The 26,436-nt window shown below is 47.5% G+C and overlaps 2 protein-coding genes across 2 annotated transcripts; one reads left to right on the forward strand and one right to left on the reverse strand.

Annotated features, from left to right (window-relative positions):
- Window positions 1-6,217: 6,217 nt before the first annotated feature.
- Window positions 6,218-11,372, reverse strand: Cfap97d1 (CFAP97 domain containing 1). The gene is made up of 6 exons (XM_027427702.2): window positions 11,141-11,372; window positions 10,318-10,507; window positions 9,511-9,581; window positions 9,139-9,257; window positions 6,828-6,951; window positions 6,218-6,274 (listed from the first exon to the last, which is right to left on the reverse strand). Exons 2-6 carry the CDS (start codon window positions 10,439-10,441, stop codon window positions 6,218-6,220), a joined length of 495 nt encoding a protein of 164 aa, XP_027283503.1. The 5' UTR covers window positions 10,442-10,507; window positions 11,141-11,372.
- A 1,079-nt stretch (window positions 11,373-12,451) lies between these two features.
- Window positions 12,452-24,682, forward strand: Dusp3 (dual specificity phosphatase 3). The gene is made up of 4 exons (XM_027427938.2): window positions 12,452-12,646; window positions 15,429-15,655; window positions 20,829-21,022; window positions 22,306-24,682. Exons 1-4 carry the CDS (start codon window positions 12,522-12,524, stop codon window positions 22,342-22,344), a joined length of 585 nt encoding a protein of 194 aa, XP_027283739.2. The 5' UTR covers window positions 12,452-12,521; the 3' UTR covers window positions 22,345-24,682.
- Window positions 24,683-26,436: the final 1,754 nt, after the last annotated feature.

Below are 26,436 nucleotides of genomic sequence, written 5' to 3' on the forward strand. Positions count from 1 at the left end.
GTGGTGAATTTATATAGTGATTTACAGTGACGTTTCAGCTTTATAAATATAACACTTCACTGGTCCAGCTTTGTTGGAAATTGTTTTCCCCAAGGGGATCTTCTGTGCAAATGAAGACCTGTCTTGCAGCACTGAGATATTACCTTTTAACTTCTTTTTGGTAGTGCTTGCCTGGTGGTAGAGAAACTGGTCCCCTGACTTTTTACATAGTGCACATACATGATGTTTTTCCTGCAAGACAGAGAGGCACACTGAACAGTCCACATGGCTCACTAGACTATTCTACAATGAAGCAGTGCCTTTGGGGACTCTTGAGGAATGTCAGGCTGCCTGTCCCCTTTCCGAACACCCCCATGCTCCTGAAAGTGAGTCCTTGCTGTGTTTGATTTGTCCTATAATGTCAGCTGTCCGTCATTATGCCTTGGTACTAGGCTGTCTCTATTTTCAGATTGGGCTCCTGTTGTGCTATATTGTGGGGAATCAGGTGACTCCCATCTGTCAAAGCTGTGTCTAAGCCACAATAAATCAGCCCTGTCCAAAGTGTATAGACTCAAAGTGTGGGTCTGTCGTGTTGTCTCGAAGCAGCAGTCATTTCTCAAGGGACTGTGACAGGTCAGAGATGTTGGGGGAATTTTACTTCTGATGAGCCACCAGTCCCGTGTTAGCTGCAAGGCTGAGGCATCTTTCGCATTGTCTTTGTAAATACACCAAGATGATGGTGTAACAATGTTACCATTCCCATTCTACAATTTTGGAAAGAAAGGAGACTTAGAAACTTTAAATCATGTATGGAAGTTTACACAGCCACAGGCGGGGGTGGGGGGACCAAAAACCAAAACAGCACAAGGCTGAGGAGGTGGGACTTGAGTTCAAATCCCTAGAACCCACATACAAGCCTCATTTGTAGTGCGTATTTGTAACCCCAGAACTTCAGTCAGGAGATGGGAAGTAGAAACAAAGAATCTCTGGAAACTTTTGAACTGGCTAGTCTGCACTTACACACCTATGAACTCACACACATTGTGCACTTACACACATACCTGCACATGCATAATGGTACAGCTGTGTATATTCGAGCCTCAAAATTTCTCACAGAAGATATGATCCTTAACCACTATGCTATATTGCCTCATGACCAAAATAGTGTGCAGTATGTTTACAACTTCTAGGACTGAAAGGATGCAGTTTTTTTTTTAAAGATTTTATTTATTTATTATGTATACAACACTCTGCTTCCATGTGTATCTGCACACCAGAAGAGGGTACCAGATCTCATAACGGATGGTTGTGAGCCACCATGTGGCTGCTGGGAATTGAACTCAGGACCTCTGGAAGAGCAGCCAGTGCTCTTAACCTCTGAGCCATCTCTCCAGCCCAAGGATGCAGTTTATATATGTGCAAGATACCATTTGCTTCCCATCTACAAAATTCCAGCTAACTTTCTTGCACAAGAACTCTTGGAACTCTTTGGCTTACCACCAGGTAAGTGATCAATCTCATTTGTAGGACTTTCTAGCAAAAGGGTGGGTCCTCCTTTCTCAATTTTTAGCCAGTACTTAACAATTTCACAGAATTCCAGGGTGGGGGGAGGCAGTTGCCTCGAGAAGGGGGATGGAAAGCGGGGATCTTGAGTTCACTCCCAGGCAGATGACGGTTTAGGAAGAGCTCATTCCTGGCTGTCTCACATCTGCAGCACGATGGAGACCTTATCTGGTTACAGAAAGTCTGACGTGGGTGATTTGCCCTCCGGTGTTGGGCACTGGGTGACTTTTTAAAGTATGTGTGCCATACTAAGAGTCATTTTCTGCTTACTCATACTTTTAGCCATTTCTCAGATGAGGTGGTAGTAACTCAGTGTAGATTATGAGGTAAGGTATGAAAATGGACTTGGTTTATTAGCAATTAAAGTACCTTCCCTTCTCCCAGGACAAGTTATGTTCTCAGCTGTTTGTCTGCTGTGAGATCCACAGGAGTAGAGAGGATAGGGGACAGGTGTCATCTGGAAGGCATGCTTTTGCTGTTTATACAAAGCAGAGAATGTTATTCCAAAAAATAAATGTACCAGTTTGCAAATATGTATTGGTGGAGTGTGTATAAATGCAAATCCAAGCCCAATCCAACCCACAGTATGTGTGTTCTGAGCCCCCAGCAAAAAGATTAGCAAAAGTTTCTCACCCCTGGCCTGTACACCAGTTCAGCTCTATGCCTCCCAAGAAACACCGTTTTATTCCTTGGGCATTAAACAGTGAAGTCTTTGGTCTGTGTCTATAAGCAAAAAGAATGTGATCTCTAGAGGACTTTTCAAGGTCAAGAACATTAAATGGATCCTGTATGTGTTGCCACTGCCCGACCTGCCCCCATGGCAGACATCACTCCATTACAGAGCTCATCTGCTTTTGGCTCTTTCAACACAGTTTTTGGTATCGGTGCATGCTGTCCTTGATCCAGTGGTGAGTAGTCTTCCCTGACTCCCAGCCCATTCCTTGCAAAAGAGATATTTGAGGTTTTAAGCCCCTGTCAATCACAGCTCAGACGTGTTTCTCAGACAGTAGTGCTTTTGATATTATGTATATCCCCAGGGCTTTACAGCATGTGGACAGTTGAACCGTGCACATACTTATCCAGTGACACACCTGCCACCAGTCACAGGACCAGGCACCCAAGGCAGTGAGAGGATATTTTGTTTGCTTTGTATGTGGACTGTGTGTGTGTGTGTGTGTGGGGTTCTTTTGCTTTCACATATGTCTGTGTGCCATGTGGGTGCTGGGAACTGGATCTAGGTCCCTGGAAGAGAAGCCAGTGCTCTTGACTACTGAGTCATCTCTCCAGCTCCTGGTTTGCTTTTTAAAGACAGATCCCACGAGGCTGGCCTCATCCAAACTGGCTTTGAATTCATGGTCCTCCTGCCTCTGCCTCCCAAGTACTGGGATTACAGGCATAACAATGTCAGCTCTTGATATATTTAACAATTATAAATTTCAGCATACATATAAAGTCCATTTCAGGATCAAACAGTTAAGAACCAGTCAACTGCATTTGTTTGGTGAGTCGATCCATTTCTTCCTCCATTTCTCTGCCCTTTGAATATATTCTGTAACCATCAATTCCTTTAGTTAGGCCAGTGGTTTTAGGACAAGGTGGTATGGAATCATTTTCACTGTTTCTTCCTCCTCTAAATACAGTTAAACACCTTCCATACAGGGAGTTTGAGTACAGTAAAAGCTGCCTGGGAAGAGACTTGGGGGCTCTGGCAATGTGGTGACACAGTTGTGCCAACAGTGCACACAATGACATCAATAATTAGTTCCCCTGAGACTTATCCTTGGAACGCAGGTTAGGAGAGAAGCCGACTCCAAAATTCCGTCCTCTTGTGGCATCTAGCCTTGCCAGCATGAGCTTTCACTTGTGTTTTTGATCTTAGCCATTCTAACAGGTTTAAGATGGAACCTCAAAGTCATTTTGATTGTGTTTCCCTGATTACTAAGGATGTTGACCATTTAAGTGTTTCTTAGAGTCATTTGAGAGTCCTCTGTTGAGAATTCTCAATTTAGATCTGTACCTGTAGCCATGCCCAAAGGGGTGTGGCCACTAACACAAAGGCAAGGGTGGATGCCACTAAATCCTCTGACCCCCACACTTATGCCATGGTACATGTCCCCAAATTGTACACAGACACATGGACACACACACACACACACATCACATTTTTTTAAGTTATGGAAGCAAAACATACAAATCAAAATTAAAACTTGGATTAACTAAAAAATATGATATTTATAGTATTAAAGTCCTAGCAGGAGATGACAAAGGTAAGGCAGTAAGATTCAGAGGAATGGTGGCTGAGCCAACACCCCCACTCCCAATCTGGAGAAAGCCAGCCTACAGTTCAAGAAGTAGATCAAATCAAATTTCAAGTTTGAGTTAGAAACCCTTACACAGCCTATTTAATCTCCTAGAGACTGAAGATTAAGGGGGAAGAATACCAACCTTAAGAACAGCAAAAAATAGCCAGGCAGGAAAGGAATTCAAGTTCTATTTTTGCATTGGGAAGGAGTGGCAAAAACGTCACAATCCGAGAACAAAGAGCTATTAATGTTGAAGTCTGCGTTCCGTGAGTCTATCTTAGGAATAGGGGAGATGGACACAGTTCTCAGAGGGAAACAAAACTGTGGAGACCTGTCCCGAAGGCAGCTCTAAACAAAGAAATGAACCGAGGAAGGGGTGGAAACTTCCACAAGAGATGAGTCAGCAACATAGAAGGAACTAGAACAGGCTAACACCTTTAAAGCTTCTTTACCGGAACTGGCTGGACAAAACAAAGGTAACCCCCATCATATGTGGTGCTCAATATTTGTGCAGGAACCACTTTTGTATTTTAAAAAGGAGGGAGGAGGGCCTGAGAAGACAGCTCAGCAGCTAACACACTTGCTGTGCAAATTTGAAGACCTGAGTTCAAATCCCCATAGCCCAAAAAAGGTTGGCATGGTAGCTTGTGTCTGTACTTCCAGCCACTGGTAGGCAGAGACAAGAGAATTCCCAGATGTTCAAGGGTAGGCTAGGTCTGGTGGCATATGACAGCTAACAACAAAGATACCCTGTCTCAAACAAGGGAGGAAGTGAGGTCTGACCTCGACACGCGTCATTTAAGAAGTAGGGAGTGACAGTGATGATAGCACATGCCTTTAATCCCAGCACTTTGGGAGACATTGGCAGGTGGATCTCTGTGAGTTCGAAGCCATCCTGGTCTACAAAGAGAGTTCCAGGACAGCCAGGGCTCTGTAGAGAGACCCAGTCTCAAATAATAAATAAATAAATAAATAAATAAATAAATAGTAGAGAAAGAAAAGTACTAAAAGACGTTGGCAGAACATGGAATTTGAAACAGTAATGGCTATGGTAATGTCAGATAAAGCAGAGCAGAGAAAAACAATTGCTGGGGACAAATAGAGGGATTATAAGAAGATAAATCAATATACCAAGAAGACACCTTAAAGAAGGATGCACCCAAGGGGAGAGTGTCAAGATCTATGACAATGAAGCAAAAATGGACAGAACTGGAAGACAGGCAGTTAAGAGCACTTGCTGTACCAGGTGGTGGCGGCACGTGCCTTTAATCCCTGAAGGCAGGAGGATCATGAATGTAACATTACCCTTGGCTAGTTAGCAAGTTCCAGGCCACCCATAAATACAAATTAGGACTTGAGGAGTGACTCAGTCAGTAAAGTGATTACAACACAAGCTGAGGACCCAAGTTTGGATCTTTAGCACCCACTTAAAAGCCGGGTGTGGGGGTGGCACAGAGACAGGCAGATCCCTGGAGCTCAGTGGCCGCCTCTCCTAGCTCAATCAGGGAGCTCCAGGTTCAGTGAGAGATTCGGTCTCAAAAACAAGTGGTCAAAGAAGACTCTGCCAGAATGGGTCTCCACATGCAGGACACACACACACACACACACACTCACACACACACACACACAAATACACAGGCGCATGCGTAGAATACAAATAAAAGACTTGTCATGTCCTTCCATGTGCCTGCCTTGTTTTGTGTGCCAAGCTTTATTAAAACACCCAAAGATGGGTCATGCGGTCACTCCGGAGTATCTTGAGATTATAAGCATCCAAGAAACGCTGGGTCTTCTCTGTGTTTTCCATGGTGAGTAACCTTGTGTCTGGAGGAAGGGAGGGAAGGGGAGGAAGAGGTGGAGAAGGAGGAGAAGAGGGGATATCAACAGTGGCAGTGTTCTTTGGAGAGCCTGGGCATCCACTTCTTCCTTCCTTCCTTGAAGACACAGAGCCACTAATCCTATCTAATAAAATGCTCAAATGGCCATGTGTTTTACTAGTCATGGACCTTAGACCTAGCTTTCAAGACTAGGTTTATTAATTTTTTAATTTAAAACATTTAAAAAACTATTATCATGGGGGGTCTCTTTGCCACAGCACACACATGGGGTCAGTGGACAGCATTGTGGAGTGGGTTGTCGCCTTTCACCTTTACATGGGGCTCTGGATATCAAACTCAGGCCATGAGGCTCACTCCTTCACCTGAGGAACCATCTCACCCTCCCCTGGCACAGATCACTTCCCCTTAGACTCCCACAAAGCCTCACAGCTGGTGACAAAAAAATGACCATTTCCAGGAAAGTCAAAGCTCCTCCCCTGAGCTGAGCCTCATTGGCCGTTGGTAGAGCGATGTGCTATCATAAAAATGACATACCTATTCCTCTTGGTTGAGAAGATACCTTGTTGTGTTTCTGATATAGCGCCTTGAATTCTTGAAGGAAAAAACAACCAGAAAGGCTTGTCAATGTGTGCACTGGGGGAGAAGGTATGAGAGTTGAAATTCTAAATCCTAAGGATAGCTTAGGAAAGGCAGGGAGAGGCCGCCTTTAAAACATTGCTCATGGCTCCCCTGAGCTTTACCGCCTTGCTTGGTTGTTGAGGCAGGGTCTCAATACTAGGTAGTCTAGGTTGTTCTCAAATGAGTCATCCTCCTGCCTCAGCCTCTGGACCAATTCTCCCTATTCCACTTTTGAAGAGTCACTGGGGCTGATCAGCCACATGCAGGCTCACATTGACACCCCCCCCCCATTTGTACATTCAGCCTTTCCTATGAATTTGGGGGTGGTGCTGCCCAGTGCTTTCTGAAACTGACTCGGTAGCTTTACCACCAGGATGCCTCTGGTCGTTCCACAGTCTGCATTTGTGAGCTACGCTTGCATTGCAGGATTTTCTTTAAGTGACCTAGCTGCTCGGGGATTAGCCTCTATGCTGAGCACAGACTAACTTCTGGGACACCTGGAACTATGACAAGAGTGAGCACGTGCCTGCCAGTCCATCTCCGATGCTCTGCGCTCATAGTGGGGTTTGCGGTCACCCAATCTCCTTAGAATGCCCTGGTTTTCCATGGTGATTCTCACTAGCTCTCGGTTCCTTGCTTCTCTGTTTAAGCTGAAAAACACAAAACCAGGGTGGGTGAAGAAGAAGAAAGCATTTCTCCTGGATGGGATGAAAGAGGAGAGGAAAGCCTCAGACAGTGCCCTCTGGAAGATACACGAAGCATTCAGTTTCCATCAATAGTCCTCAGCTTCGCTGCCAGCTGGAAGTCTAATTTGTTGATATGGGATAGGGCTTAGGTCTTGGTGTGGAGCTAGATTACGCTCTGACTCTAAATTACTCCACGTTGCATAAGACAGTTGTTTTCACCCCGGGCCTTGTCCTGAGAGACTCCACCTCACCAGCAGCTTTTGACACTATTTGGAGGATACAGCCTCTTCTTCAAATATCACTATCTGCCCAGTGACACCCACACATCCCAGACAGCTAATCTACTTATTTTGGAGTAGAGAGGGTCCCATCTTATACATTTATACAGGTGAATTGCAATTGTAGGAGCACACAGGTTATGTTAAAACCTTAAGAGAAACACTAGGCTCAAGAACCAGACTGCAGAAAGGGTGTAGCTCTCACCTGGACCCCATAAAGAAGTTGACAACTTGTTTTAGATGCTGATGGTCCCAATTCCCTGTCATCTGACCACATATGTGGACCAAGGGACAAGCTGAGAACCGCTGACTGTTCTAGGGGTGTCAGGACAGCTCAGTTCCCTCTGTTGACACTTGAGTTGTATTTGTTTTTCCTGTTCACCCATCTGTATCTGAAATCCACCTGTCCAATATCTGCTCAACTAGACCAGGCCTGACCCTTTTGCCTCAAATGCTGGACTCAACTCTGCAGTTCAACCTGACCCTGCTACCTGATTCTTCCTCCCCAACCCCCCAGCAGCCTCTCCATCTAGGCCATCTCATCAAGACAGAGACTTAGTCCTTGTCAGTTTCCCAGCTTTGGTCATCATTCTGTAACCCGCACATACAGACACATAGAGAGACATTTACTGTACAGGCATGTAATGTGTAATCTAAGAGTTAACATAGTAATTAAGATAGGAATAAAAGAACCCTTGTTTATCTCAGCCAGGGTGCTTCAAAAACGAAGTGGCAGTATTGGGCAAATTGATGCCAACAAGAGCTCAGAGCTTGTGAATTTATTATTATTTGATAAATCCAGATGTGTGGAAAGTCCCAAATGTGTTCATCTATGTTTCTGACAAAACACTCACGACCTCAGCATGTTGTTAACATTTCCCAAGGATTATAATGTGAAACCAGGATTGGAAACTTGGTCTATAAGCATGGAAGGCTCCCTGCGGATAAGGTATACATGTCTGGAGTCAAGTTTTGGTGCAATCTCTCCTTCCCTTGGCTTTCAGTTTTGTTTGAGATCTCCTGGTAGATATAGGACTTCTCCCTTCCTCTATACACACATTTGCCATTCCCCGGAGTACACTTTCTTGACCTTTACCACACTGCTTTAGTATGTTTTTTTTTCCTCAAATGTTATATCTTAGATTGCAAGTGTTTGGGGTTGGGAAATAATGCTCCCCATTTCATCTATTTCTGGGGACACCCAGCATCTAGTTCTTACCTAGCATGTAGAACTTAGTCAAGGATTTTTGTGGAACCGTTTGTTGGAATGTTGTAGCATCGTCTTGGTTATGATGCTGAATTTGAATGTTTGTAGATTCCCCTCACCCCCAAATCCATATGCCTGACCTAGAACACTCAACATGATATATTAAGAGGTGAGGTTTTGGGGATGGGATTAACAACCTCATGCTAGAAGTTAGGGGAGACAATTCCTGCCCTTTCTGCCCTAAGGTTCCAGTGTCAAGATAGCTGTCTCTGAAGAAAGCAAGCAGGTCCCACACCAAGGCCAATCCAGAATTCACTGGTGCCGCCTCCTATCTCTGGATTCCCCAGCCTCCAGAACTAAGAAACTGTTGCTCATGTCTTGCATCTGAACCTCTACTACACATGGGCATTCTGCAACGATACCCAAGTGTGTGCTTGGGACAAGCTCTGGAGAGAGCAAGGGGAGCTCTCTTCAAAGACAACAAAGGTGGGATTGAACCGGGGGGGGGGTGAGGGGGAAGGTTCCAGTTTGTGAAGCTGTCAATCTCGGTAGCATGACTTCTTGCTTCTCTCCATAATAACATCCTTTGAAGTGATCCTCTCTCCCTCAAACCCAAAGGGAAGGGAGTTTCCAGAGAATGAAATGCAAAGAGAGAGAGAGGTCTACCTTTTCGCAAGATACTCATTCCAGCAGTCCACCTTGGCAGGGCCGCGATGAGCATTGGCGATTTTCTGACATAGTTGTTTATTTTCGTATTCAATTTTGTTGATTCTCTTTTGTTCACCCTGGGAAGAAACCCCCCCGTGGTGATCTCGCCACTGTGCTGCCTCCACAGTGGTTTGCATCACCTTCCTCTGGGACTTCGAGAAAAAAGGGGGCACAACGAGAACCCTAGTGGACCCCAGAGCAGAGCTTCAACAAACTGGGGTTGAGTATCAGGTGAGAGTGTTAATGGATCCTTAGTTTGGTGGGTATTTAGAAGGCTCTGGGGAATTGAGTCTCTTTAGAACAAAAACTTCAAACAATTCAGTAAAATACCTGGATTTTGCTCAATTTTAAAATATGATGTGTGTGTGCCATTGGAGGTTTGGTATCCACAGCAGGCTTCACTAGAAGACAAAAAAACATTGCTACAGAACAGGATCCTAACAGCTTTAGAAACCACCAGGCCACCCGGCCCCAACCATTGAACATTCCACCTTTGAATTCCAATAGAGATCTGGTCTAGCAACTTCAATTAGGTGAATTTTCCCATCTGACATCTCTGGAGAGTTTGGACTGATATGAATGAGTAGTGAGGGCTAGAAATTCCATAAGGATGGGTAGGGAAGCAGTTCAGTCAATAGAATGCCAGGCACTCAGCCCACCAGGGACCCTGGGCTTGATTCCCCCCGACCCTCAACCCAAGCCCACTGTCTAAAACCAAAGTGGTGGCCTGCAGGCCTGTAATCCCAGCTTCCCAGAGGTGGAAGCAGGTCAACCAGGAGTTCAAATTCATTCTTGACTCTCAGCCAGCTCCTGCCCCACCTTGGCTATGTGAGCCCATCTCAAAATTCATAGAGATAAATTTCCTTTCAATCTAATGAAATGACACCTTTTCTATCCCTCCCCAGTGTTACTAGTCTGTTGGGTGCTGTGCTCACATTCTTTTACTCTGGCTCTACAGACTTTAAAAACTGATTCTTTCTAGCACACGGATGCTCCAGTAGAAAACAAATTGTGTCACTGATCATAATGTCCTCTTGGCCTTTGGCCATATCCCTCCAAAGCCAGGACTAGTATAGTCACTGCCTCTTTGGTGGATCCTTTTAGAACTCCAAGAGGCACTGCCCACTGCCCACATACCTATTTGTACTCTATTCTTGTGCAGTATGTAGTGGCCAAAGTCCAATTTCTTCCTGAAGGTTGTGCTTTGTCTGTGATTAGAGACGATAACAGGGTAGGCCAAGTAATCCAGGGAATTGTTCATCTTCTCCTGCTAGTCTCACTTCAGAAATGAGACACCTTGACTCCGCTGTGAGGCACTTAGCTGGCCCTATGTAGGGGTGTCATAGTTACTCAGTTATGACATCAGGAACAAGTCTCAATGGAAGAATAGGAGAAGGGCATGTCTAGCTGCCTCTGGGCATGTAAAAAATTTTAATTTTAAGTTGAGAGAAAATTTCTCTATGTTGATGGGGTGTGGAATAATACGGAACTTATATGCCCCGTGCTATGACTGGATCAGGGTAAGTAGCCTCTCTCTCCCCTCAAGCATTTGCAGTTCTGCGCTGGATGTTCTGGTTTGTGCTAAGTCTTTGAAGCTCCCTACCTGCCTGGAAAGTTGATGTTGCAAGGCTGGAGGAGAAAGGAAATGTATTATGTGGAGGTCCCTGGCTAGCACAGACAGGCACCCAGGGAGGGAGGAATTCCAGCCCTCATGCCCTTCGAGCTATGAGCAAAGAAGTCAGAGTCTCCTGCAAGGTTTTCCTGAAGACGTGGGACTATAAGCTTTCCTAGGGAACGAAACACTTAAGAGCCGAGCCAATGTAACCAGGTGCGGTGGAGGCAGGAGGATCAACCTCAAAGTTATCCTTGGTTATATAGAAAATTAAAAGCCAGCCTGGGCTACATGAGACCCTGTCTCGAAAACCTAAATGTGAAAAACAAAACAAAACAGAAAACAAACCTTAGTAAGTGGCAGAGTTGGACTCAAGGTGTGGATTCCTGGATTCCACTCTCTGGATTTACCAGACACTCTCTGGATTTACCGCTTTGGAGTTAGGGGCTCTGCCACTCTCCATGGCTGCGCTGAGAGAAGCTTTGATTAAAGTAATCTACCAAGCCCTTTGCTTTCAGTGGAAACTCAGGAGAGAATCAGCTACTGACACCAAGTGGCTTAGAGCGGAATGGCAGCTGCTCCAGGAAGATCTGCAAAGGAGGGCGTGGAAGACAATTTACCCTGATACTCCTCAGAGCGCACAGCCCTGGGCGCAGATCCCGCGAGTGCTCAAAACATTCAGTGATGTGCTTCTGGTACCGCGATGCCTGTTTATTCAGTGTCAGGAACTGAACCAGGGCTTTGTGCATGCTAAGTACCTTAACGGTCCAGGAACCTCCTCAGCCCCTTGAATGTTTCTGGAATCTTTCCAATAATCCTTAGAATCCTTGCATATTCTGTTCTGCAATGCTCAGGACTTTAGGATATTTTAATACTTATAATGAGATATTTAGGGATTATCTAAATATGAAATTCATTAATGCTTCACATAAACAAATATCCTGAATGTAATTTTCTACAGTAATTTTTAGTGCACCTGTGTTTTGACTGTCATCCGTCACAGGTCAGGTATGAGAATTTTCCACTTGCATTGTGTTTACACTCTAAAGTTACGGATTTGTAAACACTTCGGATCTCTAAAATTATAGCTGCTCAAACTATTATTGTGACGCCGTAACCCCCTCCTCCCTTTTATTCGCCAGCAAACAGGCGAATAGATTAAGTAATCCCCCGGGGTCAGCGGCCAAACTTGGCGACTTAAAGCCCCAGCTTTAAAAACTCAATGCCGATTCATAATGGACATCGAAAGAAGTGTCCCAGCGTAGGGCTGTCTCTTCCCTGTGACCCTGGGTAAAAGATCCATCTCCTGGAGTGGGGAATTTGTTCAGCAGGTGTGTGTGTTGGGAAGACGTGTTTCTGATACGTGTCTGTTTGGGGCCAAGGAACCGATGCCAACGCTGCTGGTTTGAAGCCAGAAGGGGGTGAAGCCCAAGGGTCCCCGTTACCCCAGGCGTGGGGTTCAGTGAAGGAAGTGCCCGCGCTCCCTTGCCTTAGCCAGGGTGAGAGAGAGGGGACCCGCGACCCGGGAGTGACGACGTCTCGATCAGGGACACGCCCCAGGGTTCTGCGGCTCGTGGGCCGGCCGCGAGAGTCCTCTGCGCAGCTTCTCGCAGCCGGCGGGCCCGCCTCCGGGGCGGGACGGGGCGGTTTCTTTGGGCAGCCCCGCCCCGCTGACCCGGCTTCTCCCCTGGCTCGCTCCTGCCCCGGCGTGCAGGGCCCCGCCGCCGCCATGTCCGGCTCGTTCGAGCTCTCGGTGCAAGATCTCAACGACCTGCTCTCAGACGGCAGCGGCTGCTACAGCCTCCCGAGCCAGCCCTGCAACGAGGTCATCCCAAGGATCTACGTGGGCAACGCGTGAGTCTCGGGAGGGCCGACTCCGCAGCCGCTCCCCGGGCGCCCCGCCCACTCGGGGGCTGGAGTGGGGTTCAAGGGCGTGGATGGGGGCGGGGAGAACCTGGGCGCGGTCCCCGACCTGCGAGCAAGAGCGGGGAGCTGGGGACCCGGTTGGAATCGACACCCACTCCCCCACGCGTGAAGCCGAGGAACCAGACCCCGCATGCCCTGAGACCCGAAGCTGCCCCGGCCTCGCTCCCCGGCCACCACCCTCTCTGGCTTCCGCTTAGGCGGGGTCGAGGCTACCACGTTCTCTTAACAGGTGGCAGTGCTGTCTCTTGGCCTCTTGGCGTCAGGTGACAGCTGCCTAGTTCTGCAGTGAGGTCACCGTGGAATGTCTGCCTTCGTTGCCATGGCAACGGAATGACGTTACAATCCGGGTGTGGAGCTTTTCCTGCCGGTGTCAGGAAATCCAAATACCCTAAAATACCCTAAAAGAGGAAGTAGCTGAGCCATGGCTTTCCTGGCTTCTTCAGATAGGGGTTGACTTGGATGGGATAGACCAAAATGTTAAACTCCGCAGAAGACCCGAGTCATCTGAAAATTCCTCCTTCAGGAAATGTGTATATTATCCATCTCTTAGGCGTCCTCCTAAAAAAAAATTTTTTTTTAGTAGTACTATTACTAAGAATTTCTCAGCAGTGGGAGAGAATCAGTGTTAACAATGAAAGAAAGGCTGGTGTGACCCATGTTGGGAGAAGGCCCACGTTGTATTTTCACGAGTGTGAAGACCCATTTATCAATGTCATAAGCTCTGTGGGTACGGTACAAGGACTGCATTTCAAAACTGATGACCAAGCTTTCCTCTCATTTCCATCCAATAGGAAGTGGTGGCCTGGGGTGGTTGAGGGGTTGTGAGGACTCTTCATTGTATTACATCCGCGTTTCTTGTCCTGAACCGAGGACCTGCTGTTTAACCTACAGTGGATCCAGAGGGGGTTCATATGACAGGTGCCAGACACTTGGGGACAGGTTGCATGCGTTGCCTCACTCACTCCCATATGGAGCACCTACTATGTGTAACACACCATGAGCTGTTCATTCACTCGAGATGGTGGTGGTCACGATAATGGTGAATTCCTTGACCGTTGGATTCGCATTAGGAAAAGGAGACATACAGGCACACTGTTCTGTATTCTGTCAGCACTGCCGTGCAGTTTTGCTCATTATCCTGAATGGATCAGTCCTGAGGCTCAGTCACTGCAAAGTCCTAGGGAACCCCTCCCACCCCTCCCTATCCCAGCTACCCAAGTTGCCAGGAGCCTGCTTCCTGGGGCCATCGTGGCAGGTATGATGGTTGCCGTGGAAAATATATTCTTTGCCCTCTATGCAAATCTGACCTTGATGGGGGGGGTGCTCAGCCAGGAGGCTCAACTGCTTACCTAGTGCTGAGAATTGGGCATCCTCACCCACCCGGAGCTAGCTCCTGGACCAAAGGGCTTCAGCCACATCCTCTCGGGGTGGTGAGGGAGTCTGTGTAAGCTGTGTTTCCGATCTCTAGGTTTTATAGGTGGTGTGGGTGTGAGGGTGTGAGGGCCAGAGGGAGGCAGGAGGCAGAGCATGGCTGAATGTCTGGAGAAAGCTTGTCTCCCAGCTCTGACTCAGCAGCCCATGGGAGCACATGTGCGGCCCCTGCCTGTCCTGTCCTGCAGAGTTTCAGCTCTGCTCACTGGGGCAGTCCTGTCCTCTCTCTCCAGCTGCCATAACATGCAGATAGGACCTTGCAGGAGACGCTGATTTGCGAAGTAAAAAATCCTGTTTAAATTGGGACATTGTGAGAAGTGAAGTGAAAGACCTCTTTTACCGGTTCAGTCAAGATACCTTCTAACTCCCATTGTTTTTGTTTGTTTGTTTTTTTGGGGGGGATGGCTACTTGCTCCTAAGTACTAAGACATTCTAGAGAGCCCCAGAAATGTCAATAAGAGTATGTATGGCAGGATTGATCCTTCAGGGAACCTGACATGTGACAGTTTGATTCTTCACTCATTCACCATGTATTTATTCAATACCATGTGTCAGGCACTGTTGCAGGTACCGAGGGGACAGACCACTCAAGGAACTCAGACTGAAGCTCTGGACAGATAAGCATGACCCTGCCATGGGATATAAACACCGCAGAGTCAGGCTCTGTCAACAGAATAGCCCCCTTTAACACCCAAGACTACCCCAACTTGGCATTGTTATCCCCATTTACCAGAAAGGAAAACTGAGGCATAGAAAGGCTAAGTGGCTTGCTTAAGGTTGCCTGGCTGGTAAATGGCAGGGCTGGGTTCAGACCCAGGCACTCTGACTCCAGGGTCTATATTTCTTTTGTTGTTTGAATCTGGGTCTTACTGTGTAAATTCAGGCTAGCCTCAAACTCATACTTCTCCCATGGCCCCTTGAGTGCTAGACTTAGAGCTGTGTGCTACCGTGCCTGACTCTCTAGCTTGGCTATACCATCATCAGAATATGGGAACTGTGATGGCACACACACACTGGAAGGAGCTGGGGAAATCCCACTGAGGGCCCTGCAAGAGGAGAGGTGATGCTTTCACAGAGGCAGCAGAGGGAACAGCATGGGCATGGAGCCACAAGTCTATTTGGGGATGCTGCCTGTCACTGGATATGGCTGGGGTGAGGGGAGAGGTCATGAGACGAGGCAGGAGGACCCACAGGGCACAGTGGGTACAGTCTCCTGGCTTCGCCTCCTCTTCCTCACCCAAGGCTGCCTCTTCTTTTTCTGCCACTGCCTCCCATCCAGGTCTGTGGCTCAGGACATCCCCCAGCTGCAAAAATTAGGCATCACCCATGTCCTGAATGCCGCCGAGGGCAGGTCCTTCATGCATGTCAACACCAATGCCAACTTTTACAAGGATTCCGGCATCATCTACTTTGGCATCAAGGCCAATGATACGCAGGAGTTCAACCTCAGCGCCTACTTTGAAAGGGCCGCAGACTTCATCGACCAGGCCTTGGCTTACAACAATGGTAAGGAGCTTACAGCCAGGACCCGTGGGAGGCGGCTTTGACTTGGGCTGGCCTAGAAAGCAGACCTCTGCAGGTCTTCCTTTGGACATTCTGTTGCTTCCTGACCCCTGTGGTGATGACTGAGGACTTTAAGACTCTCTCTGCCTGGCGGCTCAAGTGGCCCCGATGCACAAGTAGTTCCACTCTTTCCCACAGTGGCAGCACCAGGGGCCTTGCCTGTAGTTTGATTTGGGCAGAGGGTGGCTCCCAACCACCTATCCCTTGCCCCCCCCCCCCGACTCAGACACCTGTGATAATGACAAAGTTTACTAAGGTCCAGGATGCAAAGTCCCGAAGTGAAGGAACCCTGGGACTGGTTGATTCAGCGGTGCCGCAGATCTGGTCACACAGCTTATATTTATATGAACGTGACCAGAATAAGTGAGAGAACAGCTTGCTGTCAGGGGGGTTTCGGTCTGTGGGGAGCCGGTCCTATGTGCATGGACAAAATGTCAGGACAGTGGAAGTGTGTGAGAGAGGAGGCTCTTTACCTCACAGCAGACAGGACACAGAGAGGCATAGTGGGGAAGTAATTGGGGGTCAGCTGTACCTTCAAATGCAAGCCCTCTGGAACCTGCTTCCTCCAAAGAGGCCCCGCCTGAGAAGGTTTCCAGAAGCATTCCAAAATAGTGCCACTGTGAACTGTTTGTTTATGGGGACCATTGCATAGAGTTTATGTATTCCATAGACAAAGGATAATATTTCAGACATACACAGTGCAACGATTAGGCATCAGTGCCTCTTTCCTTTTAATTTAGTGTGCCCGTTTGTGTGTGTGTGTGTGTGTGTGTGTGTGTGTGCATATGTATACATGTGCATGTGTGTGTGCACAAGTGTGTATACATGAGTATGTCTGTGTGTGTGCACACGTGCATGTGTGTACATGTGTATGGGTGCATGCATGTGTGTGTGTGTGTGTATGTGCTTGTACATGAGTATGTCTGTGTGTATACACGTGTGTGGGCATGTGTTTGGGTGCATGCATGTGCACACATGTGTAAGTGTGTGTACATGTGTATGTCTCTGTGTGTATGCATGGCATGTGCACATGTTTGCATGTGGAAGCCAAAGGTGATACTGAACATGGTGTTCAATCGGTCTCCACCCTAGAGACAGGGTCTCTCCCTGGTCCTGGAGCTCATTGACTTACCTAGGCTGCTGGCCAGTGAGCTCCAGGGTTCCACTTTCCTTTAACTCCCTAGGCTTGGGACAGCAGGTGCGCGCTGCTGTGCTGGGCTTTTATGTGGGTGCTAGGAATCTGAACCTAGGCGCTTCTGTTTGAACAGCATGAAGACTATGCCATATCCCCAGCCTGTTTCTTTCCTTCTGAGAGTAAGTGAACCATTTCCCAGAATTCTCCCAGTGGCCATGACCAGCTGAGGGTCTGCACCCTGGAGATGCCAGGTTAAGTCTTCCTGCCACTTAGTCCCTGCAGCTGCAGACAGTAAGTGGGGCTGAAGGAGGACTGCCTAGTGGTTAGACACAACATTAGAAGATAAGTCCTAGAAGGCCACAGGGCAGAGGCCTTCTACACAAACCCAGGCTCCTTCCCCACTCCCTGGGTTTGTGCAGAAGAGGGAGCAATCACTTGTTTCTGAGAGGATCTAAAGAGGCTGTGTGAAGGAGGTATTGTGTGGGCTGGGCCCGGAGCATAGTAGACTCTGTGCCCTGGATGTAACTGAGTATGCTCTCCGCAGGAAGGGTCCCACTGTCAGGTGGGACCAGGACAAGCCACACTGAGGACTTTAGGAGAGAGAGAGAGTGAGAGAGGAGAGAGGAGAGAGAGGAAGTCAGGAAAGTGGGGGGACTCCCATCTCCTGATATAGGAGGATCTAGGGAAATAGAGGAGCATTTTGGGGTAGGGTGATGGGTGCGGAGGAGATGCTGTTAGTTCTGGGTCCCCAGTTTTCTTCCAAACAACGCCTGTGAAGAGCTGTAGGTGATGGCCATTCACTCACCCAGCAACGGAGGATGCCTGGGGATGCTGGAAATGGTAGAGCACCCAAATCCGTGCCACATCCCTTGCTTTGGAAGAATGAACCCTTCAGAGGGAGATCTGATCTGTATGTGGCCAGCAGAGTCACAGGTGCTTGGGGCCCCTGGGGGACTCCCAGTACGGGTGATGTTTATTGAGTGCTCTTGTGTGCCAGGCACTAGCCTGGGGCATTGTCTCTGTCTCTGTTTTGTTTTGTTTTTGAGACAGAGTCTTGCTATGTATCCTGACGATCTTGAAACTCACCCCCAGGGCTGGGGTTGGCAATAGGTCTCAGAAGCCACACTTCAGAGACTAGATTCCACCCTTCGAAGGATGACAAGCCAGAGTGGTGTTTCCAGAAGATTTTCTAGCGTCCCAGTGGGGTGTGGATTGGCAGTGAGTGGTGAGAGTGGAGGATGAGCTCCATTTGTAGGAGGAGAGGCTGGGGAGGCCCAAGTGAGAGACGCAAGAATTCGAGTAAAGTACTGTGTGGGGAGCAGGTGGCTGAAGAGAGGCTGGACTTCTGCCCCTCCTGAGAGGGGGGTGCTCTCTGCATCGTGATGGGACTCACTCCGTTCCTTTCTCCCTCCCTTTTCCCCATCATTGCTTTCCTTGCCCTGAGGAATTCTGAGTTTACATTTCACTGGTGACGAAGGAATGAAACAGACAGAAACAGGAGACAGGAGTGTGGCAATGGGAATGGCTTTTAGTCTGCAGGAAGAAGGCAGGAAAGGATGTGTGCTGTAGGCTGAGAGCCGGGTGGAGTGCAGTCAAAGAGGAGAGGAGGGGAGATAGAGTGAGGACAGTTTGGGGGAACCACACGAGTGTGTGTGTGTGTGTGTGTGTGTGTGTGTGTGTGTGTGTGCGTGCGTGCGTGCGTGCGTGTGTGGGGGGGGTTGTGTTTGTACTGGAAATCCATTCTTAAAAAAAATTATTTTTCTGTGTATGTGTGTATGCCTGCATGAGTTTATCTGCTCACGTGTGTAGGAGCTCTCAGAGGCAGAAGAGGGCATCTTATCCCCTGGATAAGTTCCAGGTGGTTGTGAGCTGGCTGACATGTGTGCTGGGAACCAAACCCAGGACCTATGTAAGACCAGGAAGTGCTGTTAACTTCTGAGCCATCTCTCCAGCTCTGAATTCCATTCTTTTAAAATGTGCTTTGCAGAGATGTAATTGGCAGTCAGGCCAGTTTATTATGTATTTAACGTGAGAGTCATTAAAATTCAGATGCAAGCAAAGCTATGAAGCTGTCACTACAACCAAGATGGTGAATGTGTCCATCACCCCCACCTTTTTCACGATCCTGTGCAATGTCTCCTGTCCCTCCCACCGTCCATTCTCAAGCATCCCTTGGTCTGCTTTCTGTCACCAGAGACCAGTGTGCATTTCACAGTCTTATGTCAACAGAATTGCACAGCATACACTCTTTTGTGGTCTGGTCTCTTTCACTATGAATATTTGAGTTTCATCTATGCTATTACATACACCTATAGTACGTTCTTTTAAAAACATGTTTTATTTTTATTTGTGTGTGTGTGTGTGTTTGCCACATGTGTGCAAGTACCTATGGAGTCCAGAAGAAGTCATGAACTCCCTTGGAGCTGGAGTTACAGGTACCTATGAGCTGTCCAATATGGGTGTTGGGAACCAAACTTGGCTCTAAAACAAGTGCTTTGAACTGCTGAGCCATTTCTCCCAGTGCCCTTTGCAGTTTCTTGACAAGTGTTACATTGTCTGGACACACATAGCATACCTTGTTTATCTAATTGTGTACATTGTTTTGTTCTAAAACAGAGTAATGCTCTATAGTACAACCTGGCCTCAAACTTTCTATCCTCCTGCCTCAGCCTCCTGAGTGCTAGGATTACAGGCACGTGGCACCACACCTGGTTTCATGTTTTGCTCTTGACTGAAGGATAAAATTCATTCAGAGATGTTTGATGTTACAGAATATGCAGTTCAGCAAATGACAAACACCCATATGCCAACCCCCAGACCAAGAACCAAAACACAGCCAGCACCACCCAAAGCCTGCTCCATGCTCCCTCCCATCTTGGTGCTCACTCCCAGGTTACCACTGTTGAGGCTTCTCAGAGTAAGCGTGGCTTACTGGGCCTCTTTTCTGTTCTGTGGAACCACACTACATTTTTGTGCTTCATTCATGTTCTTTCCCGTAAGTTGCATGTTACTCCATTTTTTTTTTACATTTATCTAGTGAGTGTTTGTGTATGCGTGTGTACATGCATGCCCAGTGTATGGGTGGACATCAAAGTACAATGTGTAAGGGTCACTTCTTCCCAATCATGGGCCCCAGGGATTAAACTTAGGACCTCAGGCTTAGCAACAAATGCCTTTACCTAATGAGCCATCTCCTAATCTTTTTTCTTTTTGAGCCAGGGTCTCATTCTGTAACCTAATCTGCCTTTGAAATTCTAGTGACTGTCCTGCCTTAGCCTCTTAGCATACTGGAATTACAGATGTGTGCCACCACATCTGACTAGATCATTAATTCTTTATTATTTATTTATCACACACACACACACACACACACACACACACACACACATATATGGGGTGAAGGGATGACTGAACTGGGCATGTGTGTAGAAGTCAGAGAACAACTTCTAGAAAGTTCTCTTTACTATGTAGATTCCGGGGTTTGAACTCAAGTCATTAGCTTTGCATCAAGCCCCTCTACCCACTGAACCTTCTCACTGGCCCTACCTAGATCATTAATTCCTTAAAAAAAAGACTCTTATTATTTACCCATTCTGCTGTTGGGAACTTCCACCTGGGGCCTCTATGAATAGTGCTTCTAAGACACAGAAGTCGTGTAAGAACACCCGGGTCCCTGTCTTTCAGTGAAGGTATATGGGCTGCAGTGCCACTGCTGGACAGTAGGGGGCACAGGTGTGCAACTTGAGTAGACGGTGCCAGTTTTCCATGGTGGGGGCCTCTTCACACCCTGCCTTCCTTGGTGATAGAGAAGATTACCAACTGCTTCACGTCTGTCTCTGATCAACTTTTGGTCTTTCATTCTTATTTTGGCTATTCAGGGTGAGACAGCAGCATGGTGGTACACTCTCTACTTGTCAGGAAGAATTTCAGTTTTATGGTGAGTTTGGGCTTCTCCGGTTACCATATCTCCGTTTCTTGCAGGCCGGGTGCTTGTCCATTGCCGTGAGGGGTACAGCCGCTCCCCAACACTAGTCATTGCCTACCTCATGATGCGGCAGAAGATGGACGTCAAATCTGCTTTGAGCATCGTGAGGCAGAATCGTGAGATCGGCCCCAATGACGGTTTCCTGGCCCAACTCTGCCAGCTCAATGCCAGACTAGCCAAGGAGGGCAAGGTGAAACTCTAGGGTGCCCACAGCCTCTCCTGCAGAGGTCTGACCGGGAGGCCCTGGCTGCCATGCTTAGGAAACACAGTGTACCCTGCTCCCAGTGTCACAAGGCACTTGCCCATATGTCTGTCCCATTGTGGTCCTGGGCTGCTCCTCCCTTAGGGAGCATATGAAGAAGCTTGCTAAGGAGGCCTTTCTTTCTCCTTGGCTATCCTTTTCTGTAGTTTATGTCCTTTCCCTGAGTTGGGCTCAGGGAGGAAGCCTGTGGCATAGATACATCTCAGTGACCCAAGGCAGGAGGCCTGTGGGGGTGCAAAGGGCCTGAGCCTCTCACAGGCTCTCCTCATGACCCTCCCCCCCACCTGGGTTCCCCTGAGCGGCCTAGCACAGTGACCCTGGTACAGGATCTATGCACACACAGGCTCTGCTCTCCCCACATGAGTCACTGGTCCTCACAGCCCACCATACCCTCTTAGGCAGAGATGTGACAAGAGTTCTGAAGCAGTCTGGAGATGGCTTATTAGTTAGTGGCTGGAGTTCCCCAAAGAGGATGCGTTTCCATTATTTCCTTAGAATTAAAGATGCTATACAGGGGCCCTTGGGTTGGCAAATCGGTTTTTCCTAGAGGGCTCTCCCAAAAAATCTCTTTGGAGTGTTTAGTGTGCCTCTTTGGGGATCTTACGTTCCATAACTGTTGCTTCAGTGCCTTCTCTGTGGATGGCTCTACTCCTTTGCCTGTTAGACGAGCAATGCCTTGGGCAGGGTTTTACTTCTATTTTTTAGAGGACAGGCTGCTGAGGTCCAGCCTATTAAAAAAAAAAAAAAAAGCCTGGCGTTGGTGGCGCACACCTATAATCCCAGCACTAGGGAGGCAGAGGCAGGCAGATTTCTGTGAGTTCGAGGCCAGCCTGGTCTCCAAAGCGAGTGCCAGGATAGGCTCCAAAGCTACACAGAGAAACCCCGTCTCGAAAAACCAACCAACCAACCAACCAACCAACCAACCAACCAACCAAAAAAACCCAAAAAACAAAAACCCAGAATTGCAAGGGTTTTATCCTGAATTACAGTGTGGGTAAGCTCAAGCCATCATACTAACTGCTTGTCATCCTGGTTGCTATTCTAAGGGTAGGAGGAGGAAGTTGGCCAATTACAGCTCATGTTCGTGGGTGTGTGCACGGGTGTGAAGTGGGGAGGGGGCTGTCTCCTCGGGGACAGAGGGAAATGAAGGGTCCCTGTGCTCACTCTGCCCATTTACGGGTGGTTCTGATGGTTCTATGGTGTCTGTGCAGGAGCCCTGGAGTGACTTGCTGGGCAGAAATGAGACTTGATGTATCATCGCAATAATAGACCTCTCCTTTATTGGAGAGAGAGAGCAAACAAAGGAATGACCTTTTAAAGGACTTTGTGAGGATGGTTTGGAAACGTGCTGGACCTTGTGTGTGTACACATCTGCCAGAGATTGAACACAGTCTCTTTTGGGACTTTATGTTCTTGTTATGCAGTGTGTATCCAGGGTCACACAGAGCAGAGTGATGGCACTCAGCCACCACCCCAGCACCTAGCACATAGGCGCCTCATAAAAGCCTTTTTAAAATGAGAACTTGAGCTGTTTGAGTGCCCGGTGTATATAGAGTGTTGTTGTCGTGGGGCACCTGGATCCCAGCAACCTGCATGCCTGCCCGTAGGATGTCTTGCTGGAGTATGCAGAGAAATCTTCTTACTTGGAGAGAAAAAAACATCCGGGACTTTTGTTGAATGTTTCAAGTTCAGCTTTAAAAGGAAAACTCAGCAGTGTTGATAATGAGGGTGAGGAGTGTGCCTTTTCCAGAGCTGCTGAGCACCTGGCAAGAGCCTGAAGAAGTAGGTGCATCTCAGAGCCTCACTCCTGGGGTAAAGGCCTCTTGATCACAGCAGGGGCAGAGCTGTGCAGCCTGGATGGTCATTGTCCCCTACTCTGTGTGATCACAGCAGTCCTGGACACGTGGGATCCTCATCTTTTTTTTTTTTCCAGAATGAAATGGCCATAGCCAAACTGTGTACCTCACTCCATAATTTTCAAGTGACTTTCTTGCTTCTTCTGATTTGCATTTCATAATAACCCTGTAAAGTTGACAGGACTTAACCTGTGTGTTGTAATGAGAGAAAACAAAAACAAAAAACTATCTGGGATAGTAGGGCATGGTAGCACATGTCTACAGTCCCAGGTCATGGGAAGCAGAGGTAGCAGGATCACTGCAAGTTCAAGGCCAGTGTGGTCTCCATGTTGAGACTCCAGGCTACAATAGCAAGATCCTGTTTTTAAAAACCAAAAAATTTAGAATAATTAAGGGTCACCCAGGTCTCTAAAGCTAAGTGGAAGTAGTTTGAGGCCTGCTGCTTAAGGAAGCTGAGCTGTTCTTGCCTTTAATGCTACTGAGACCAGCTCCTAGCGATGTCCAAGTGCCCTACATGTCTTGAGCCATCCCCAGAGGAAGAAGTAGAAGGTGGGTCCCTAATAAGATAGGAAATAACCACTCTTTGTCCATGTGACACATGGTGACATGTGACGATGAACTCTGCTCCTGGAAGAGGCTGGGCTCCCCTCCTGCCTCATCTGGGTGATGACCCCACAGGACAGCTGCTGCTTTTTATTTTTATGCACTAGTCCCTCCTGGAGGCCTTTGTGGGAAAATGAGGAAAAGGGACCTTTGGAAGATCCCTGCCTTTCCTTTGGGGCTATTTGCTGAAAGTTCAGGGTTTCTCGGTTGGCTTTACCCCGTGTTCAGAAGATTAGCTCCTATTCAGATAGCATGCCCGTGTGTTGTGGAAGAGCTGTCACATGCACTCCCGAAAGTCAGGGCCATTCCTGGATGGTGTTGTATCCCTGGAAAATGATGGAATAAGGAATTCAGGGTGTCTCTCCTTCTTCCCCAGACCCGATCACTTTCTTTGACTCATAAAAATCCAGGTTAAAATTAAAATGGTTTCTTTCCTTCTCAACCTTCAGTAGGCTGACTGCCTTTCCAAAGGCATACCGTTTTCCCAGCCATTTTATTATCGAGAGCACGGGCCAACACTTACCAAACGATGGAACTCTTTTGGCCCACACTAAGGCTCTTTCGGGCTCCAACACGGAGGTTAAGAATCCCTTCGGTTAGCCTTTAGCACACACCCCTGGGAAATGGGCGTGAGTAATAATGTTGTGGCCAGCAGGTGGCGCTGTTGAAAGGGCTGGCGCAGCTTTTCCAGCCACAAGTTCACACAAAGATGCTTGTAGTATTAACATGCTCGATGTTTTAATCAAAATAAGCACTGATCTTAAATATGGAGATAAGAGCTTTCCTCGTGGGACATTTTCTTTTTCATTAAAGTGGCATCAGGCGGTCCTTCCAGATCAAGATTCTAATCTGATCTTAGAGGGAGTCTCAGGGTAAAGAGAAGATTGATGTTTAGGTTGTGTTGCTCTTACCTCTTCTAACTGTTAGGGTAACTTGTAAAGGAGTGATTTATTGGGCAAAAAATGTTCTGCAGAAACGGGATGGTGGGATGAGGCAGAGAACTGTCACCTGCCTAGGCCCTGAGTTCGATTCCTGCCATTGGGGGGAAAAGGAAAATTTAATGTCTGTTGTATCACCAGTGTTAACACACTATAAAACTGTAACCAAAATAAATATCTTAACAAGGAAATCTGTTTTGTGTGTTTCTTCTTGTAAGTTTGGATTTTTTTTTTATGTTTGATTTTTCTAACTTCTGTGGTGGTGCTATTGTTGTTTCTGAGGTAGGATCTCATGTAGCTCAGCCTGGCCCCAAAGTCCATCTGTAGCTAAGGCTTGAACTCCTGATTCTCTGCCCTCTGCCTCCAAGTGCTAGGATTGGAGGCAGAGGGCACAGCCTTTTTCTAACATTTAAAAATAATCCTCTGGGGGGCTTGGAGAGATGGCTCCAGTGAAGAGCATATACTGCTCTTGTAGCTCTCCAAGCACTTATAACTACAGGTCCAGAAGATCTGGCACTTCTGCCGCCACAGGCAGCAGATGTACACATGATTAAAACCAAAATAAAACCTTTTTTTAAAAACCTAGCCAAAACTTAGCCATCGGAGGTTCCAACCTGAGAAGCTGGCACACTGTGTATGTCCAGCTGATGGTGCTCTGGCTAACACAGGACCTGTGGGGACAGAAAAGAACTCAGTGTGTGCTAGGAGGTGGGATGGGAGGAGAGGGGTAAGTAGGGAACACAGGGAATTTGGGCAGTAAAAATTCTTTGTAGGGCACGAATGAAGGATACATGCCCACCATTGTACACATATACTGGATAACTCCAAGGAATTATGTTGAGTGAAAAAAGACAATGCCATGCATCAGTTGCATCTGCGTAGCACTTTGTACTTGAAAAACTATGGGAGTTGAGGTTAGGTTGGTGGTTGCCATCAATGGGGTCTGGAAGAGGGAGAGTGACAGAGGCAAGTGGACATCTTTGTAAAAGAGCAGGCTATGGTGGCACATACCTGGGGATCTCAACACCTGGGAAGTGGATCTGGAGTTCAAGGTTAGCCTCAGCTAGTCTGTGGTACTTGAGACTCTGTTTCAAAAAACAAAAACAAACAAACACAACAACGAAAGGACACCAGGGCAGAACCTTGCGGTCCCAGAGCTGTTGTTCATCTTAATTGTGGTGGATGGTCAAATCTCGTGATAAAATTGTATAGAAGTGAATCCGTGAGGGGGGCTGGAGAGATGGCTCAGCCGTTAAGAGCACTGACTGCTCTTCTAGAGGTCCTGAGTTCAATTCCCAGCAACCACATGGCGGCTCACAGCATCTGTGGTGGGATCTGATTCCCTCTTCTGGCAGAAAGGCATGCATGCAGATAGAGCACTCATACCTAAAATAATTAAACTTTTTAAAAAAGCAAATACATGAGCATGTCCCACAAGTAGGCACACATGTGGTCAGCACTAGTAAATCAGGGACGGTGTAAGATTGGTGCACTGTGTGTCCTGGGTGTGAGTAAGATTGGTGCATTGTGTGTCCTGGTTGTGTCTCTGTACTGGCACCTTTGGTGAGCTGTTACCATGAAGGGAAACTGGGTAGAAAAGACATAAAATCCCTCTGAATTATTTCAAGTACTTGTCAGCTTACGGTTATCTAAAAATTTAAACGGGTAATTAAGAAAACCTATCCAGGTGTGGTGGTATGCACCTGTCACGTAAGCACTTGGAAGGCTGAAAGCAGAAGGACCACGGATTTGAGGTAGCCTGAGTTATACAGCAAGGCCATCCGAAAACCAAGCAAGACCCCAAACAAACTAAACAACAAACCCATTACACCATACAAGAATGTTTACAGCAGTCTTGCTGAAAACAAGAGGTCAGAAATACTCTTTAATGCCAGCAATCAGGAGGCAGAGGCAGGCACATCTCTGTGAGTTCCAGGCCAGCCTG

Source organism: Cricetulus griseus, chromosome 7 (genome assembly GCF_003668045.3).
Source record: "Cricetulus griseus strain 17A/GY chromosome 7, alternate assembly CriGri-PICRH-1.0, whole genome shotgun sequence".
In the NCBI taxonomy this organism is placed as follows: domain Eukaryota; kingdom Metazoa; phylum Chordata; class Mammalia; order Rodentia; family Cricetidae; genus Cricetulus; species Cricetulus griseus.